This window comes from Dendrobates tinctorius, unplaced genomic scaffold (assembly GCF_039654945.1).
Source record: "Dendrobates tinctorius isolate UK_male_01 unplaced genomic scaffold, ASM3965494v1 ptg000265l, whole genome shotgun sequence".
Lineage (NCBI taxonomy): Eukaryota > Metazoa > Chordata > Amphibia > Anura > Dendrobatidae > Dendrobates > Dendrobates tinctorius.
In genome coordinates, this window is record NW_027361932.1 from 6,419,515 (window position 1) to 6,440,871 (window position 21,357).

The 21,357-nt window shown below is 44.3% G+C and overlaps 1 protein-coding gene across 1 annotated transcript in view; it reads right to left on the reverse strand.

Annotated features, from left to right (window-relative positions):
* DGCR8 (DGCR8 microprocessor complex subunit) overlaps positions 1-21,357 on the reverse strand; it is a 175,190-nt gene that overhangs the window by 23,102 nt on the left and 130,731 nt on the right. The window contains exon 11 of the mRNA XM_073559047.1: positions 20,173-20,279. Coding sequence (XP_073415148.1) covers positions 20,173-20,279 — 107 coding nt within the window. The remainder of the gene's footprint in view (positions 1-20,172; positions 20,280-21,357) is intronic.

The window sequence follows — 21,357 nt, forward strand, 5'->3', positions numbered from 1 at the left end:
CTCCCATACTGTACATGCTTTTTTCATTTTTATTGCCCAGATGTAGTACTTTGTATTTTTCCCTGTTAAAAACCATTCTGTTAGTTGCTGCCCACTGCTCCAGTTTATTTATATCTTTTTGAATCCTCTGTCTCTCTTCTCTAGTATTAGCTATCCCTCTTAGCTTTGTGTTATCAGCAAATTCAAATCAGTTTACCCTCAATTCCTTCATCTAAATCATTGATAAAGATGTTCAACAATACAGGGCCCAGGACAGACCCCTGTGGTACCCCACTTGAGACATTCTTCCAACTGGATGTGCAGCCATTTACGACCACTCTTTGGGTCCGATCACTAAGCCAGTTATGAATCCACCTAACAGTTGCCTTGTCCATTCCATACTTAGCCATTTTTTCAATAAGGATTGTGTGAGATACTTTGTCAAATGCTTTGCTCAAGTCAAGATATACTATATCTACAGCATTTCCCTGATACACCCAATCAGTGATTTTGTCATAGAAGGAAAGTCTTAGTTACTCACCGGTTAACGGTATTTTTCGGAGTCCATGACAGCACCACCTGAGAGAGGGGATCCGCCCTTTAGGAACAGGAAACTTACAGATACAAAAAGGGTGGCACCTCTCCCACGCATCAGTTGGATTACAGAGCACAAGAGGACTTCCAAGGTTAATGCATGATTTATGTACAGTATTCTTTATAATTATAAACTTTTATCACCAGTGAGCATACAAGAAATAGACGTGCACACCCCAATTAAATTTAAGGGAGGGAATATACGGGTGCTGTCATGGACTCCGAAAAATACCGTTAACCGGTGAGTAACTAAGACTTTATTCGGTCGTCCATGACAGCACCACCTGAGAGAATTACAGAGAGTAATCACTACTTTAGGGGGGGGGACTACAGCCTGCAAAACCCTGATACCGAAGGAGAGGTCTGCAGAAGCACCCAACTATAATGACTATAAAAAGTGCTCGGAGAGGACCAAGTGGCCGCCTTACAAATCTGGTCGATGGAGACTTCCGATCTCTCGGCCCACGAGGTCGCCATGGCTCTGGTGGAATGCGCCTTCAATTTCTCCGGAGCTACTCTACCTTTTGAGGTATAAGCTAACGAGATTGCTTCTCTAATCCATCTGGCTAGAGTACTTTTGGACACCCTAAGACCTTTCCTAGGGCCTTGGTAGGAGACAAAGAGGGCATTGTCCTTCTTCCAGGGATCGGTAGCCGCTAGATACTCTAAGAGGCATCTCTTAACATCTAAAGTGTGTAGCTTCTCCTCCTTCTCATTAGTTGGCTTAGGGAGGAAGGATGGGAGGACTATTTCCTGCGACCTATGAAAGCTGGAGGCTACTTTTGGTAAATACACTGGGTCAGGTCTAAGTATTACCCTATCCTCTTTTACCTGAAGAAAAGGTGGGCGCCTAGACAATGCCTGAATGTCGCTTACCCTACGGGCTGACGTTATGGCTATCAGGAAAGCTATCTTGAGGGACAGGCTCCTAATAGAGGCTGACGAGATGGGCTCAAATGGCGCTTCTGTCATAGCTGTGAGGACTAGGTTCAAATCCCATGGCGTGAGTCTATTCTTTACTATTGGTCTGGACCTACTTGCTGCTTTGATAAACCTATTGACCCAGTAATTAGCAGCAATGTTGCAGCTAAAGAGGGCCCCTAAGGCAGATACCTGTACTTTAAGGGTACTGGTGGAGAGACCCAGGTCCAGCCCTTTTTGAAAAAATTCCAAGATCTGGCCTATAGGGACGGAATCGTCATTATTTATATTTGAGCTTTGGAGGAATCTTTTCCAAATTCTGACGTAGATCTTAGTTGTCACCACTTTCCTACTTTTTAGTAGAGTGTCAATTAGGTCTGGGGAGAAACCTTTAGGAGTGACCGCTCAAATTCCACGCCGTGAGATGTAGGCCAGCCACCTGAGGGTGGAAGATCGGGCCCTGGGACAGAAGGTCCGGGATGTCCGGGAGAACCCAAGGATCGTCTATCGACATGATCCTGAGGTTCGAGAACCATGCTCTCCTGGGCCAGAACGGGGCAATGACTATGACTCTTGCCTTGTCCTTCCTGATCTTCCTTAACACCAGAGGAAGTAGAGATAGGGGAGGAAAGGCATAGGCTAGCCTGAAGTCCCATTTTATCAGTAGCGCATCTACTGCCAGAGGAATCTCCCTGGGGTTTAGGGAGCAAAATTGTCTCGTTTTTGAGTTCTCTTTGGTGGCGAATAGATCCACCTCTAGTTGACCCCATCTCTGTACGATCTGAACAAAAATGGAGGTGTTTAAGGTCCACTCTCCCTGTTTTAACAGATTGCGGCTTAGGAAATCTGCCGTGACGTTTTCTTTCCCTCTTATGTGAAGAGCCGTGAGAGATAAAAAATGCCGCTCCGCTAGCTGGAACAACTGTCCTGCCACATTCATCAGAGTTTTGGATCGAGTTCCGCCTTGGTGATTGATATAGGCCACGGCCACTCGATTGTCCGAGAGAACTCGTACGTGATGGCCCTGTAGATACTTAAGGAGCTCTTTAGCTGCGTGTGCTACCGCTGTTAATTCTTTTAAATTAGAAGACATTTGTATTTGATCCCGTTCCCATAGGCCCTGGACCAGAATTCCCTCCATATGCGCCCCCCAACCGGAAGGACTTGCATCCGTGGTGACCACGCGGGTAATGTTATACTCCCAAGGGACCCCTCTAGACAAGTTATTTCTTTCTAGCCACCATTCCAGGGACTCTATTGTGTTTCTGGATAAGGTCAGTCAACCTTCTAAGTTATCCCCAAGAATCCTCTGATACCCCAAAACTTCGCCCTGTAGAGTTCTCGAATGAACTTGGGCCCACTGGACCGCGGGAATGCAGGACGAGAGGGAACCCAACAGGGACATGGCTTTCCTGAGGGACATGGAGGGGTTGTTGAAAGCGTTCAGGACCCGGCCATGTAGGTGCAGCAGCTTCTCTGGGGGGCAGACGGCATTCCTGTTTTTTAGAATCTAGGGTTAGGCCTAAAAATTGTTGAATTTTTAATGGCTGCAAACGGGATTTTTTGATATTAAGTAACCATCCCAACCGCTCTAGAGCAGCCGTTGTTTTCTGTAACTGTTCTAAACATTGCTCGACTGAACTATCTATTATAAGGAGGTCATCTAGATAGGGAACGACTAGAATATTTAATTCGCGCAGATGGGCCATCACCTCTGCCATCACTTTGGTGAATACTCGGGGTGCAACTGCCACCCCGAAGGGTAAGGCCGCATACTGGAAGTGCTGGATTGACCCCTCCAACTGAACCGCCAGTCTAAGGAAAGGTTGGTGAGCTAGACATATGGGTATATGGTAGTACGAGTCTTTAAGATCTAGGACCACCATGAAGCAGTTTTGAAACAGCATTTTTATTGCGGTGTTAATTGTTTCCATTTTAAATGGTCGAACTACCAGAAATTTATTGAGGGCTTTGAGATTAAATATAGCCCTAAATGAGTCATCCGGTTTACGGACCAAGAACAGGGGGGAATAGAAGCCTTTCCCCCTCTCTTCCTCTGGAACTCTCGTCAGGACTTTTTTGTCCAGTAGCTCGAGGACCTCGGTCTCCAGGGCAGCTTGTTCTAGCGGGGAAGATTTGAGCGGAGTTACCTTGAACCGGTCTTGGGGAACGCAGGAGAACTCTAGGTGCAGTCCTGTAGCTATTACCCCCAGTATCCAGCTGCTATTTGAGATTCTGGCCCAGGCCGGGTAGAAGGCAGATAATCTTCCTCCTACCGGAGCCACTAGTCATTGGGGCGGTTTCTTATTATCCCGTGATGGACCTTCTTGGCTCCCCCCTCCTCCGAACATGAAGCCCGTACCTCTGTTTTTTTTGTTGTCCCATCTGTTCTGATCTCTGGCCTGCCTCCTGCGGGAATACCCTTTCCTAGAAAAGGGACGTCTCCAGGATATATTCGGCAGACTCGGAAATTTCTTTTTCTCGTCCCCGGCTTTCTCTAACAGTTCGTCTAGGACGGGGCCAAACAAGTATTCACCCTCACAGGGGATAGAACAGAGACGGGACCTGGCTTGGATATCTCCAGGCCAGCATTTCAACCAGAGGGCTCTTCGGGCCGAATTAGACAAGCTTGCAGACCTGGCCGCCATTCTTACAGAGTCTGCCGAGGCATCTGCCAGAAAGGCAGCAGCATTTTGGATAATTGGAAGAGACTTACGGATGGAAGCTCGCGAGGTCCCATCTTTTAGCTGGGAGTCCAATTGATCCAGCCAGACCATCATGGATCTGGCTGCGCACGTGGCTGCTATTGCTGGCCTTAGGGCGCCTGCTGACATCTCCCAAGTGCCCCTTAAAAAGGAATCTGCCTTTTTATCTAGGGGGTCTTTAAGGGAGGCCATATCGTCGAAGGGTATAGATGACTTTTTGGAGGCCTTAGCTACCGCGGCATCCAGCTTGGGGGCCTTATCCCATCGACTTACTATTGGGTCCTCAAAGGGGTACCTCCGCTTGAAAGCAGGCGGCATAGAAACCCTTTTTTCCGTTTTTTTCCACTCCCTGTCTATCAGGTTCTGGACTTTTTCGTTTAACGGAAAGGTCCTTTGCTTTCTGGGGTCTAGACCCCCGAACATAATGTCCTGAGCAGACAGTTCTGTCTTTTTTTCTTCTACCCCCATGGTTGACCTTATGGTTTTAATTAATTTATCCATATGGTCCAAGGGAAAACAGAACCGGCTGGAATCTTCTTCGGAGGAAGAAGAGGAGGCCGAGGACTCTGAGGAGATATCTTCCCTCCTAGGGCCGACTGAAGAGTCTGAGCCTGAAACAGTAGCCCGTCCTCTTTTTGAAGAATCTTCTTTTGATAGGGCTTTTATTTCCGTCCTGATTAATTGCCTCAGGTCCGTAGCGAAGCTTGGAGCTTCTTCCGCTACCTGCATAAATAGGGAAGAGTGTAAGAGTCTGATACTCCACTCACGTTCTACCCCTCATCTCCGTCCCTACCGTCTGTCTCACGCAAGACTGACATAATCTCTTAGGGTGACCATCTGGTAAGGGGCAACTACAGAGGGCACATTCCTTGTGCTTCTGTTTCCCTGTGGCCTTCTTCCCCTGAGAATCAAAAAAATTATAAAGGGACACTGCATCAGGGTACATTCTCGCAGATCTCTTACCCTTGCAGATGAGGATAGGTACCGGATCACGGGGGGCTGCAGGAGGATCCTTTGGCCTAGAGGAGCTACTGTGGCTCCCTTCCTTCCGCCTCTTAGGCTGGTCACTGGGGTGCTTTGCCACGGGCTGCACCTCTTGTGGGTCCATGGGGGCTTCTGTTGTGTCCATCGCTGGGCCTCCAGAAGCACCTCCGCAGCAATGCCTTCTGCATTAAGAAGGCTTCCCCTCCGGATCAGCAGGCACCGCGTCCGGTGTTCGGGCCCCCCATTGGACTGCTCTGCGATCCTCCCCCTCCCCTTCAGGCCCGCCAGGCGCGCATCGGCGCGTGTCAACAACCGGAAGTCGACCGGCATCCGACTTCCGGTTTCGGCGCTAGGCCCCGCCCCCTCCGCAGCGTCACTTCCGCCGCGCGACAGAGGCCGCGGCAACGCGCGGCAAGGGGCTAGCACTGTGCCGCCGGCTCTGAACCGTCCTCTACTTTGTGGGACACCGCCGGCGGCGCCCGCCCGAACGGACCGCTCCGGGGAAGGAGACACAGGGGGACCCCACTTATCACCGGTCCCATGGAGAAGGCATCCGCCGGACCCTGTCTCCGCCTGCTCTTACCACTGCCGTGGAAATCCTACCCGGACCCACCGTGGCGCATCCAGGGCTCCCAGCGAGACCGAGGTAGGAGAACCCCCCGCTACCTGAGCCGGTCCGCTGGCCTGGGTCTTCAGTTATCCATGACGGACGATCTGTAGGGAGTTCTGTCCTTGTTAGGAACAGGAAACCAACTGATGCGTGGGAGAGGTGCCACCCTTTTTGTATCTGTAGGTTTCCTGTTCCTAAAGGGCGGATCCCCTCTCTCAGGTGGTGCTGTCATGGACGACCGAATAAAATAAGTTACTCTGACATGACATTAGTTACAAACCCATGCTGACTCTGTTAAATCTCTTCCTTCTTGTCCAGGTACTTACATACATGTTGTTTAATAATTTGTTCCAAGATCTTTCCTGGTATAGAAGTCAGACTCACCGGCCTACAGTTGCCTGGGTCCACCTTCTTCCCCTTTTTGAAGATAGGAACAACATTTGCTCTTCTCCAGTCTTCTGGCACTTCTCCTGTTCTCCAAGAAATTTCAAAGATTATGAAGAGAGGTTCAAAAATTTATTCTGATATCTCCTTGAGTACTCTGGGGTGTAATTCATCTGGACTTGGAGACTTGAATTCATTTAGGTTAGCGAAGTGTTTCCTCACTATCTTTCTGTTTATAGATATCCTGGATTCTTCTATTCCCTTAATAGGACAGTGAAGAACAGTTGATGTTACATTTCCTTTCTGAGAGAAAGATGCAAAATAGTTATTTAAAAGATCGGCCTTCTCAACATCCTGTCTTACCATTTCATCATTTTCATCCTGTAAAAATCCTATAGCAGCTTTGACTTTTCTTTTACTTTTGACATATCCCCAAAATCCTTTATTATTGCTTTTGACATCTCTTGCAAGCCTCAATTCATTGTCCGCTTTAGATAATCTGATTTGTGCCCTGCAAGTTCTGCAGAAAGCATTATATTCTTTTTTAGATATGCCTCCCTCTTTCCATTTTACAAACATTTCTTTCTTCCTTTTTAGCATGTGCTTAAGTTCTGTGTTCATCCATCCTGGTTTCCTTAAATGCTTCCTATTCTTCCCTCTTTTTGGAATTATTAACAATTGAGCTTTGAGAATTTCATTTTTCAAGATTTCCCATCCTTCCTGGACATTTTTGTCCTTAAGGATATCCAGCCATTGGATCCCTCCAGTTCTCTTTCTGAATCCCTTGAAATCTTCCTTTCTGAAATCTAATCTTGACGTCTGAGTCTTCACAGGTCTTCCTCCTCTAGTTATCCAAAAATCTAAAATAGCATGGTCGTTACCTCCTAGGGTCCCAGCCACTTCTACCTCCTCAACCATTTCCTCCCTGTTTTTAAGGATTACATCCAAGGTAGCAGTTCCCCTTGTTTTCTCCCCTACCTTTTGGAAGATATAGTTGTCAGCAAGAGAGGATAAGAATTTCCTTGACCTGTTCGTTTTGCCTGAGTTTCCCAACAAATGTCAGGATAGTTGAAATCTCCCATGACAACTGTGTCACATTTTTTGGAGAACTTGGCCATTTGATGCAAAGAGTTCATCCATATCTTCAGCTTGCACAGGCGGCCTGTAGTAAATGCCTATAATGGTGTCCTTTCCATTGTTCTGTCCTTGTATTCTTACCCAGTTTCCACAGAACTCCCAGTCTCTGAAGCTTCAATCTCTGTGCAGATATACGTGTTTCTAACATACAATGCGACACCTCCTCCTCGTTTATCAAGTCTGTTTCTTGCAAATAAGTTGTATCCTTCTAGCCTTGTATTCCAATCATGTGTATTGTCCCACCAAGTTTCAGTGATTCCAATGACATCATATTTCTTTTCCTGCGTTAGTAGTTCCAGTTCTCCTTGTTTGTTGGCCATGCTTTGTGCATAAGTAAAGAAACATTTTAGCTTGTGATTGGTTTCTCTCTTTCTCCAATATTTTTATTATTTAGATTCTTTGGTCTTTGTTCTTCCTTTCCACTTCTAATAGCAGAGTTCTCAATAGCATTTGTCAGGTGTATGGCTTTTTCTGGCCTTTTGCTTCCCTTCCCACATTGTTCTAGTTTAAAGCTCTCCTTACAAGTGTAGCAAGGCGACTTCCAAATACATGTTTTCCAGTCTTCGTAAGGTGCACCCCATCTCTAGCAAGTAGTCCATCGTATAGGTAATTCACGCCGTGATCCAGAAATCCAAATCTTGCTGATGGCACCATCGACGTAGCCAGTTCACCTGCAGAATCTTATTCCACCTCCTTGTTCCATGGTCATCCACTGGGAAGATGGAAGAGAAGACCACCTGCGCTGTTCCCAGTTATTTCACTTTCTTACATAAGTTTTCAAAGTCACTGCAGATGGTTTCCAGGTCGTTTCTTGCTGTGTCATTTGTCCCCACATGTAGTATTAGCAGGAATGGGTAGTCATCTGTAGGTCTGAAAAGTCCTGATATCCTGTCAGACACATCTTTAATATTTGCACCAGGAAGACAGCACATTTCTCTTGAGGTTATATCCGGTCTGCTAATAGCGGCCTCTGTTCCTCTCAACAGGGAATCCCCCATGACCACCACTCTCCGTTTCTTCTTCACAACATTTTTCTTTCTCCATCCATGAGGATTCTGAAGGCATATAAGGTTGCTGTTTATGGACAAAGTCTTATCCTGATGTATTTCTTCATCGTTCTCCTGCGTAAGAGCCTGGTACTGGTTCCTTAGCAGTATGGGTGCTGACCGCCTCACGATCCTCCTGCTTCTCTGGGTCACATGTCTCCATTCCTCTGTTTCTTCAGGTGCACTTCGAATTTCTTCTCTTTCTGTAACATGAAGAGATAATTCTGCTCTAAAAACTCTTCACCTTCCTTAATGATCTTCAATGTAGCTAACTTCTCTTTGAGATTTTGCAACTTTTCCTCCAACAGGGACACAAGCTTGCATTTGTGGCATGTGAAGTTTGGCTTTTCCACTGGTAAGTCTGTGAACATGTAGCAAGAAATGCAGCTCATCAAATGGCTCCGGGTCTCTTCCATATTGTTAAAGATATTTCAAAGCGGTGAAAAATGAGCCAAAATTCGACGCAGAGTTTACAGATTTCCTCTTTTCAGCTGCAACGGCCAAAATCCAGTGATCGTTGAGATGGCGGAGACTCTTCACTTATCCCAGAAGGCACTGGGAATATGCAAATTCTCTCCTCAGGACTTTTCCCCTGGTTTGGGAAATATTTTAATATAATGGTCCCAATTATCTTCTTCCATGACTCCAAACAGGCACACCAAGGTATCCAGGGGAATTGGTATTGCTATTAGGGATGACAAGAAGGTGGTAGCCTCCTGCCAGAGTGTATGTATTACTGGTCACTTCCACATCATGTGTATGAAATCGGCTTCCAACTTATGACACCTCGGGCATTCCGAGGTCTGAGAACGACCCATTTTTGCTAACTTAGCTGGTGTAAGATATGCTTGATGGATTATATATAATTGGGTCATTTTGTTGTTAGCTGATGGGGAAACCTTGATTGAGAAGTCCAGCATCTCCTCCCAGTCCCCCTCCTGAATGTTAGGAATCAAGAGCTGCCAATTTTCCCTTAACCACCAAAGGAGTGGAGTCCATGTTTGCTGATAGTAGATCACTGTATAGTGTGGAGATAAGACCTTGTGTTCCTTGTGATTTAAGCAACATCCACTTTGGTACAGACCATAGAAATTAGAAGCAAAACAAAAATGCCCATATCTCTGAAAATGTTTGGCGGATTAAAATAAAGCCAAAAACACTACAATACTTAAGAGCAGCAGGGAAAAAAAAGTTTCACAAAAAACTGGCCCCTTCTGACATGGTGACAGGTTCTCTTTAAAGGAAATCCGTCAGCAGGATCAACCATTCTAATCCATCTATATGCACATGCAGGTCATGAATAAAATTATACCTTGATATCTGACGTCTTATCCCAGAGAAATCCACGCTTGTCTTATACATAAATGATCTGTTAAAATCTATGGGCTGGACACATCTGCCTAATAATCTGCCTCCAGAACTTTAAATAAAAGGGAGAGTTTCCATTGTGAGACATGTAATGACTGCAGTCTGCTCAAACAGTGATTACAACGGACACAGGATAGCATTAAACATACCTGCAATTGTCCTTTCATAGTGCTCTAGCTTGCATGTCACAGGCAATCAGAGTTGCAAAATACAAGAGCTCTGAGAGCTGCAACTGCAAGCCAGGGCTGTGGAGTCGGAGTCGTGGATTCGGAGCTCATTTTGGTGGAGTCGGAGTCGGTATTGTGAAGGGTTAATACTAAAATCAGAGCTTAAGTTTCACTTCTGCATTTCTTTGTAAGGATTTGTTTCTTAGTTTTGTTGTTGTAAGATACATTTTTGTAATTGGCATGGGCTGTCATGAAACCAGATTGTTCTCATCAGGTGCAAAGATAAGGGAGGTGGGAATGTTAAACTCTGAAGAATATGCCATTATACTACTTTCTACGCTATCTAGGTATGGACATATATGTAGTTTCCGGTTTTCTTGCAATATTATTGGCTTACAAAGTGAAATGATGCTATTGATACTTGAGAACCTTGCATAATTAAGCAAAAGATTATAAAAGATGTGACTAAAATAAAGGGGCTTAGTGATCTGCCTCGATCCTCCCGTACAGAGACCCCAGTCTTGAGTTGCTAGCAACACTGAAATAATTTAGAAATCACTGGCTCAACCATGAAGGGTTAATTTAGCCCTCCCTAAATAGTTACCCCGACAGTGGCGCGCAATGTGGGGCCCCTGAATAGGGACGCCTCTGCCCCTGGAGGACAACAAGACAAAGGACCCTCGGAGCGGATATAGGTGCTGGAAAATTGGGACTGATCACCCCCCCCACAACCACGGTAAGTTGGCAGTTATACTGTTCAGACTGACCGTTGGTGTGGTTTTCCTGTGCTTGTTGCTGCAAAGAGGATCTGAGGTTTGTCCCCTGGTGAGGTGATTCATGGGTGGAATCATATAGAGGTGCAGTCCCGTTGGGGGCCCAGTGCTCGAACCGTACCTCATAAGGGACGGACACCCCAGATTGACCAGTGATTGTGACTCTCTTTATAGTCAAAATATCCTGAATTCCTGATCATTATTAGTATTGGGCGTGGTCATGTGATCGAAGACTGGGTAGGATACGTAACTCAGGTATATATAGAAAGATATATATTACCAGAGGTGTCCGGAGGGATAGTCTGAGACGCCCTCCTCCTTTCACGGAATACTGCGAATTTTGGGCTTCCCAGAGGGGGTTGACCCTGTGGAACAAACGGAGACGGCTGCTCCAGTATTGTGCACAATTTGTCAGGATATTTAGCTCTAAAGGAGCGAATTATGTTTCTGTGGAAGAAAAAGAAAAGTTTGGAATTGTGTGAAGGATCAGATACTGTTAGTCTTATGATTCAAAGACAAGGAAAGAAATCTGTCAGGAATGCAGGAAAAATATTTTAGATTCTGGGATTTCCTAAGGGCGGGAGGTTGCAGCCTACGCTATGGGATGAAGGAGTTAAAAGGTTGACTGATGATGGATTACTTAAAGGCGCTGAGGAATTCCGTGGCTTGGCACTTGAATTGTATAATGAAGGTTATGTGGAAATTGCACAGCAAGTGAATTCTGATTGTTTCTGTTACTGCTATGTTGAAGAAGGAAAAATTGTCTATTATTATGGCAAAGACGGGATGTTTTATGGTTCAAGAAAGTGACTGTGGTATGAGAATGTGATTGGTTAAAGAAGGAACTGAGATTAATGAGAGAATGTGTCAGGCAGACAAATAGTTAAAAGTGATGATTTGAAACAAGAAGAGGTCTCCCTGCTAGATGACAATTGTACAAGGAGACCGAGAGTCGCAGCCCCCACCTCTGCTAATGGCACCTATTATCATCTGCCGGCAGCCTTAGTCCCCGGTTTTCAGACTTTAACCTGCTCTGTTCAGGAGAGAGAGAGAGAAAAAAAGAGCAAACAGCAGCCTCCAGCCCCCACCGCAGCTGCGAGCACACAGTGTGCCCTTCAGCCCACACAGCAAACTCTGGCCCCCCCTTCCTCAGACTTCAGCTAGTGGGAATCCTGCTCCTCAGCCCCTCCCTGCTAATTCTCGTTACTGCTCAGTTCGTGATCTCTCCTACATGTCCAGTAAATTTACTAGGGGTAGATTCATTATCACAGTTCTGCTCCAGAATACAATTCCAAGATGATGGTCAGATGGTTTTTTTTGTTATATAATCCCTATGTAGATGAAGACAGTGAGGAAATCTGTATTTTGCATGCCTTTCCCACAGTTATGATGGCCCTGATAGGCTCAGGTCCACCCCCAATATTGCCAGAGGATCAATGACTCACCCCATACCTCTCAGAGATACCATCTAAATTCTGGTCAAAAGGGCGAAATGATATAGGGAAAATGCCTGTACAACCAGTAAAAGTGTTTCTCAAACCTGGTGCCTAATCCTCATACTCTTTTGTCCCAAATACCCCAGGATGCTGCTTGGTTTACAGTTATTGATCTTAGCAATGCCTGCTTTAGCATTCCGTTACACCCAGACTGCCAGTGTCTATTTGCATTCACTTATCAGGGTCGACAGTTAACATGGACAGTTATGCCACATGGGGCCCAAAACAATCCCAACCAGTTTGCCATTGTTAGCCTCCTTAAGTATCTAGCAGCACTGAACTGTCGGGTTTCGGCCTCGGGACTTCGGTTCTGCCTTGGTCAAGTGATATTCTTGGGTCACTGTCTCCTTCAGGGTGCCAGACACCTCGCAGAAGAATAATAGCTGTCAGCTCCCTTCCTTTCCCAAAAGATGAAACTGAACTCCAGCGTTTTCTTGGACTATGCACTTATTTTTGTCAGTGGATACCGGATGCATCCCGCATAATGCAGCCCTTTACAATGCCTTGAAAGACGGTATAATGAACTATAAGGAAGGATGGCAGTGATGAGGATTACCTCCAATATGACTGTTCCCAAGTTCTGACTGAAGAAACAGCTACTCCACCAAATGTCAGTGAGAAACCACTCCCAAATCCTGATCTGGTGTTATACACGGATGGTTCAAGATATGCTGATGAGTTTGGTAGATTCCACACCGGATACGCTGTTACCACAGAGGACACTGTAGTGCACGCAGCTGCACTCCCGCCCTCACAGTCAGCACAAGAAGCAGAACTCCAGGCTCTGTCTACTGCATGTACTTTGGCCAAGAACAGACGGGCTAATATATATACACGGACTCACGGTATGCATTTGGTATTGCTCACGATTTTGGGGCTCTATGGGCCAATCGAGGGTTTATTACTACTGCCGGAACCCCAGTGAAAAATGCTGAAGCTGTTAAAACCCTCATTGATTCGATCAAATTAGCTACTCAGGTGGCTATTATCAAAATTAAGGGGCACGATCCTAGGACCAGTCCACAGACTGTTGGAAACATATTTGCGGATATGCAAGCAAAAGCCGCCGCTCTTTTATCCGTTGGACCAACCATACCAACTATGGTGATCACACGCTCTCAGCGTAAACAGTTACAAGAAGCATTGACCCTACAAGAACCTGATGATCTACAACAGACTGAAGTTTTCTGTCGGACCCCGCTTAATGACGATGCAGAGAATGTCTCCAAAGGAAGAGGTGAAGCAATGGAAGACTGACGGGGCATGAATGGATAATGGTCTCTGGAAAAAAGAACCAACTCGTGTGTTGCCACATGGGCCTACACATCGAGGAAAGAATCAGGCCCTCGCACTGGTGCAAAAATTCTACTGGGCCCCGGTTCTCCAGTTGGCCAGAAGCATTCCCTGTTACCAACATGACTGCAAAAAGTACGGCGAGGAAACTGGTGATGGAAGTTATATGCAGATATGGGGTTCCAGAAGTTGTTGAAAGTGACCAAGGCCCGGCCTTTTCTTCTCATGTGTACCAAGAAGTTCTGACAATGCTTGGATCCACTGTAGCACTCCGTACCACCCACAATCCAGTGGGGAAGTTGAGAGGTTGAATGGCACACTGAAGGGACAACTGACCAAAATGATGCAGGAGACTACGGCTCCATGGCCAGAGCTCCTACCCATTGTACTATATCACATTCGTACTACCCCTATTGTAAAATATGGCCTGTCCCCATATGAGATATTGTTTGGTACTAGGCCCCCAGTTGCAAATTTTCAGCCTCAGCAGTTATCAGAAGAGACTGACCGTGTTGTTCAATATGTTATTCTGCTTAGTAAAAATCTTGCTAACACCTATGTTCTAGTTTCCTTTTCTTTTCCAGATTCAGCAGAAACAGACACCTGTCATAACCTGAAGCCTGGTGATTTGGTAGTCGTGAAGAGGCATGTCAGGAAGCACGGACTAGAACCCTTGAAATTCTGCACTAAGACAGCTAATGATGATACCAAAGGTGTCGTTGCCCCTGCTCTTCTCTGCACCGATCTCAAAAGGCTACTTGATGAAGATGTTGAAGCCAAGCACATGCCTATCTACAAAAGATCCCTACCACCGTCATCAAAAATTGTTATTCGTGAACTGCAGTATACAGGGGGGACGGGTGCGCCGCGACAGCCATGACTGGTAACACGGCATCAGTCATGTGAAGACCAGTACCCCTGTTAGCTTGGGATAGCACCTCTGATGCTGCATATGTGTTAAAATTTTTTTATCTAGGGGGGAATGTGAAGGGTTAATACTAAAATCAGAGCTTAAGTTTCACTTCTCCATTTCTTTGTAAGGTTTCGTTTCTTAGTTTTGTTGTTGTAAGATAAATTTTTGTAATTGGCATGGGCTGTCATGAAACCAGATTGTTCTCATCAGGTGCAAAGATAAGGGAGGTGGGAATGTTAAACTCTGAAGAATATGCCATTATACTACTTTCTACGCTATCTAGGTACGGACATACAGTGCCTACAAGTAGTATTCAACCCCCTGCAGATTTAGCAGGTTTACACATTCGGAATTAACTTGGCATTGTGACATTTGGACTGTAGATCAGCCTGGAAGTGTGAAATGCACTGCAGCAAAAAAGAATGTTATTTCTTTGTTTAATTTTTTTTTAAATTGTGAAAAGTTTATTCAGAGGGTCATTTATTATTCAACCCCTCAAACCACCAGAATTCTGTTTGGTTCCCCTAAAGTATTAAGAAGTATTTCAGGCACAAAGAACAATGAGCTTCACATGTTTGGATTAATTATCTTTTTCCAGCCTTTTCTGACTATTTAAGACCCTCCCCAAACTTGTGAACAGCACTCATACATGGTCAACATGGGAAAGACAAAGGAGCATTCCAAGGCCATCAGAGACAAGATCGTGGAGGGTCACAAGGCTGGCAAGGGGTTCAAAACCCTTTCCAAGGAGTTGGGCCTACCTGTCTCCACTGTTGGGAGCATCATCCGGAAGTGGAAGGCTTATGGAACTACTGTTAGCCTTCCACGGCCTGGACAGCCTTTGAAAGTTTCCTCCCGTGCCGAGGCCAGGCTTGTCCGAAGAGTCAAGGCTAACCCAAGGACAACAAGGAAGGAGCTCCAGGAAGATCTCATGGCAGTGGGGACATTGGTTTCAGTCAATACCATAAGTAATGTACTCCACCGCAATGGTCTTCCTTCCAGACGAGCCCGTAAGGTACCTTTACTTTCAAAGCGTCATGTCAAGGCTCGTCTACAGTTTGCTCATGATCACTTGGAGGACTCTGAGACAGACTGGTTCAAGGTTCTCTGGTCTGATGAGACCAAGATCGAGATCTTTGGTGCCAACCACACACGTGACGTTTGGAGACTGGATGGCACTGCATACGACCCCAAGAATACCATCCCTACAGTCAAGCATGGTGGTGGCAGCATCATGCTGTGGGGCTGTTTCTCAGCCAAGGGGCCTGGCCATCTGGTCCGCATCCATGGGAAGATGGATAGCACGGCCTACCTGGAGATTTTGGCCATGAACCTCCGCTCCTCCATCAAGGATCTTAAGATGGGTCGTCATTTCATCTTCCAACAAGACAACGACCCAAAGCACACAGCCAAGAAAACCAAGGCCTGGTTCAAGAGGCAAAAAATCAAGGTGTTGGAGTGGCCTAGTCAGTCTCCTGACCTTAACCCAATTGAAAACTTGTGGAAGGAGCTCAAGATTAAAGTCCACATGAGACACCCAAAGAACCTAGGTAACTTGGAGAAGATCTGCATGGAGGAGTGGGCCAAGATAACTCCAGAGACCTGTGCCGGCCTGATCAGGTCTTATAAAAGACGATTATTAGCTGTAATTGCAAACAAGGGTTATTCCACAAAATATTAAACCTAGGAGTTGAATAATAATTGACCCACACTTGTATGTTTAAAATTTATTAAAATTTAACTGAGCAACATAACTTTTTGGTTTGTAAGATTTATGCATCTGTTAATAAATCCTGCTCTTGTGTGAAGTTTGAAGGCTCTAACTTATTTGCATCTTATCAAACCTGCTAAATCTGCAGGGGGTTGAATACTACTTGTAGGCACTGTATATGTAGTTTCCGGTTTTCTTGCAATATTATTGGCTTATAAAGTGAAATGATGCTATTGGTACTTGAGAACCTTGCATAATTAAGCAAAAGATTATAAAAGATGTGACTAAAATAAAGGGGCTTAGTGATCTGCCTCGATCCTCCCGTACAGAGACCCCAGTCTCCGTGTGGTCATTTGAGTTGCTAGCAACACTGGAATAATTTGGAAATCACTGGCTCAACCGTGAAGGGTTAATTTAGCCCTCCCAAAATAGCTACCTCGACAGTATAAAATGGACCGACTCCTAAAATATATAATAAATTGAGTACAGTAGTTCAATGCAGAATGTGCTGAATATTTTTTCATAGGAATTTGGGAAAGTTATGAAATGTCCTATAAATAGCTGTTCTATTCCTGATCTAAGACTACATTCACACAGTGTTTTTTGAGGATACGGTTTTCAGCTGCAAAAGCAGATCAGCTTTTTAAAAAACCGCATCACCTGAAAGGTTTTTGAGCTCATAGATAATGTTTTCAATAGCAAAAGCAGATTAGAAATCTGCTCTATCCATTGGTGTTTCTCTGGAAAGAGAAAGTATTAGAAAATTAGTGATTTAAGAAGCCCTTAAACAAAAGGAAGATCTTAAAAAGACTCCCAAAAGACGCTTCATGTTTCTTAAAATGGATGCCTGCACACGTCACAGAGTGAACTATTTTGCCATCAATGTTCGATATGTTTGTAACAATAAAGAAATTGTTACCAAGACACTGGCAGTAAAAGATACTAAAGCTCATCACAGCAGCCAGTTTCTCCAGGACTTAGTGGAAAAAGTTCTGCAAGATTACGAACTCAAAAAAGAACAGGTTCTTGCTATTGTAACGGACAATGCTTCAAACATGATAAGTACAATGAAACTGATGAATGAGAGTAATGAACAACAGCTAGAAGAAAATTTAGGATTCAGTATGTTTGAGATGGAAGGCCACAGTGCTGTTCTTGTATCTGAGGAACAAACAGATATTACAACAGATGAACAGCAAAATTATACTGTAGAAATAGATGATCTTGTTGAAGCTGCTTCAAAACACTTTCATATTCATCACATGCGCTGTGTTGTGCACACGCTGCAGCTGGCAATAAGAGATAGTCTGCAAGAGGGACATGCTGGAAATCTGATTGGAAAAGTGAGGAAATTGGTTATTGCCGCCAGAACCCCTAAAATTGATTCCATCTTGAAGAGACGTGCCGGGAAAGGGGCAATTGTCGATCAAGCCACTCGGTGGGGCAGCAATTATTTAATGATTGAGCGATTGCTTGAACTAAAATCGTTTCTTATAGATATGGCGAACCCTCAGGTAACCCTAAATGAAGGTCAATGGACACAGGTGGCTGAATTGAAGGAATTGCTTAATCACCCATTTACCGTGACTAAAAAAATACAAGCTGAGGATTTAACTCCTGGCATTTTCATAAGGGAGTGGAAGAACTTGCTATTTTGCCTGTCCCAAAGAGGAGGTTTAATCGCAGATGGCATTTCTGCTTCAATGAAACGGAGAGAGACACAGCTATTGGAAAATAAAATTTTTCTGGCAGCTGTTTATGTGGACCCAAATCATCATATACTGCTTGATGATCAACAGCTTACTAAAGGAAAAGATGCTCTGACTGAGGTAGCAATTAGGATGAGTGGCCTACAGGAGGACTGCCAGGCGTAAGAGGACTTGGGTCCTGACAGTGCTACTGCTGCCATATCTTCATCCTCATCAGATGAGGAGTTTGACAAGTATTTGGATGACATGGAGCAGGCAAAGCGTTGCCGCAGGGAAAAAGATTTCACTACGTCTCCTATAGCAAGCAGATTGACCATATTTCAGCAAAATGTTTCACTTGCTCTCAAAGAAACAGAAAAATTCAACCGGTCATCAAAACTGACTGTGCATGAGGCAATTAATTTATACCCGGAAATTGTTAGCAATGTTGCCCATGTGGTTGTGACTTTGCCTCCAACCCAAGTTAGTGTAGAGAGGTTGTTCTCTTGCCTTAAATTTATTAGGTCAGATTTGAGGTCATCTATGAAGGAGGATCTGATGGAGGCAATTCTATTTCTTAGAACAAATTCATAGACTGCACAAATGTTATTTAGTATGTTTTTGTTGAAAACTGTTTTTTGCCACTTACATAGTTTATTACATAGTGTATATATATGTAATCAATATTATATAGTGTATTACATATTTACAATTTATTAGTTTTTTGTGTTCTAAAGTTGTATTCCAATAAATATATATTATGTTCTATCTAAATATCTTGATTATTGTATCATAAAAATGATTAAGGCTGTGTGCCCACGATGCGATTTTTAAGCGTTTTTGCCGCGATTTTCGTCTCGAAAACGTTTAAATATCGTGTACAGAACTCACCCCATGCATTCCGAACATGCTGCGCTAATGCTGCGCTTTTTTCCGCGGCGGAAATGCATCGCGGAAAAAAATCGCAGCATGCTCATTCTTTTGTGCGAAATCGCAAAGAATTGCCGCGATTCTGCACCCAAAGGAATGCATAAGAATCGCTTACTTCCCGCATGTGGCTATGCTCACCATGCGCGAAGTTAAGCGTCTCATGTGCGGTTGGTACCCACGGTGTGGAGGAGAGGAGACTGTCCTCCAGGCCCTGGGTACCATACCCCTGTAAAAAAAAAAAAAAAAAAAAAAAAAAAAAAAAAAAAAGAATAAATAAAAAAAAAAATCGGGGTATATTTACCTTTCGACGTCCCGCGCTGCATTCCCAGTAATGCCTTGCGGCAAGGTCCTGTGATGACGTAGTCTCGCGTGACTCTCGCTATAGCAACGCGAGACCAACGTCATCACGGGTCTCGCAAGGCATTACTGGGAACGCTGAGGCCTGAGAATGCAGCGCGGGACGTCGGAAGGTTAATATACCCCGATTTTTCTTTTTTTTTAGCATTTCTAACATTCTATCTTTTACTATTGAGGCCGCATAGGCGGCCTCAATAGTAAAAAGCTGCTCACACTTGTCAAACACTATGTTTGACGAGTGTGACCAACCTGTCAATCACTTTCCAAGCGATGCTTCAAATCTCTTGGAAAGTGCTTGAATATCGCACGCGAAAATCGCGAACATAATCGCGGTAAAATCGCGGTGAAATCACGCGGAAAAAAACGCGCGATTTCTGGGAAGGAATCCAGTTTTCAGTGTCCGGATTTAAACACTACGTAGGCACATAGCCTAAATGTCTGATGTTCACATTGTACGACAATAAATTTTTCATTTAAATATAAGCAATATATGTGGGAGTCAGAGTCGTTGCGTCGCAGTCGGTGTAAGGGAAATTGAGGAGTCGGAGTCGCAGGTTTGGCTTACCGACTCCACAGCCCTGCTGCAAACGTGTTTGTAATGAGACAAAATTCAGTTCTAGTGTAGTGTGTTAGTTAAATGCCTCACACTGTTAACACCCCATACTTAAAATAAGCCAGATTCTGATGCAGATCTGTGTCTGGCACATTAACAAAATGTAGATTTCTCTGGAGTAAGACATCAAATTACAGATCTCAAGGTATCATATTATTCAGCTTCCTATGACCTTGCATGCCCATAAGTGCCTTCGGAGGGTTGATCCTAGTAACAGATTCCCTTTAAGTTCTAGATCGGCTCTGCTACAGTTATGTCACAAGTAGAGAGGGGTTTCAACTAAGCAAGACCTAAATCCCCTTTCTACCAAGTTCATTATTCAATGACACAACAAAAGGTGTATAGGGTTTAAAGTAATTTCATTGTGACCAAGTACTGCATCAGAAGAAAAGAAAGAAGCTTTTGCCATGACCCAGTGCCATGTTAGAGGTCTACTGGCGTTCAAAAGTTAAAACATAATTCAGGCATTATAAAGGTAAGGATTAGAAACTCAGAAAACTCACACCAGCCTCTCACAGTGTGTTTTCCACAAGTCATCACATATTCACTCTTCTGGTTCTTTCCAGGAATGACTTCGAACTTAATAGACGTGTCACCCATTCCATGGTTTCTAAAATGGTAAAAGACAACATAATTTAACACTTTATTGCAGATACTGAATAACAATCTTGTGAGCAGTTTGTAAATGCTCCTTCTAAACCGCTGGTCTTTACCCCTTCCCGACACTGGTCATACCGGTACGTCCAATTTGTTCCCGCAATGGACGTACCAGTACGTCGTGGCGATCGTGCGGGCACAGGAGTGGTGCCCGCACGATCACCGCAGGAAGCTAGCGATCGCAGCATTTAGAAGGCAGGGAGCCCACTCTTGTCTGATTGGCGCCCACCAACAACGTTATTGCGAGGGCCTGATTGTTATGGAAACCCAAGGTCAAATGACGACCTCTGGTTCTGTCAGCTACGGTGGCCTGTGCATGGTTTAAAAAGCGATCTGTCAGTGCAACACTCACAAGTATATTGCATTGCAATGCTGGTGTATTGCATGTCATATCAGCAATCAGAATATAAAAAAAAAAGTTAACGTCCCCATAGATGGACTAAGTAAAAAAAAAAAAAAGTTTATAAAGATATATAAATACACTACATAGGTATATTTATGTAAAAAAAATAAAACAAAAAATGGCATATATTTGCCATAACCGCATCCGGAAAGACCCAGCCTATAAAACTGACACTAGTTATCCTCTTCAGTGAACACAGTAAAAAAAAAAAAAAAAAAAGAATCGTGGCAAATAATTATACACTTTCATCGTACCCCTGAACACTATGTGGAATAAAACACAATTAAAAACACCTGAAAACATAATCTTGTCCCGCAAAAAACAACCCCCATACAGTTCCATCAGTGCAAAAATAAAAAAAGTTACAGCTCTCAGAATAAAGCAATGAAAAAAATAAATTTTTCTAAAAAAAAAAAAAAAAAAGTTTTCATTGTGTATAACACGTAAAACATGAAAAAAATTAATGAACCAATTCTTAACCTGCTGTTGATTTCATTCAGTCACCCAAAGATTTCAGTAAGGCTCAGCGGACATTTATCCTGCGCTCTATGCTGATCGCTTACACTGTGATTTTTGTGTAACTCTCTGAAATATGCGGTTCAGACAGAACCCTGGGAAGAAGATTATC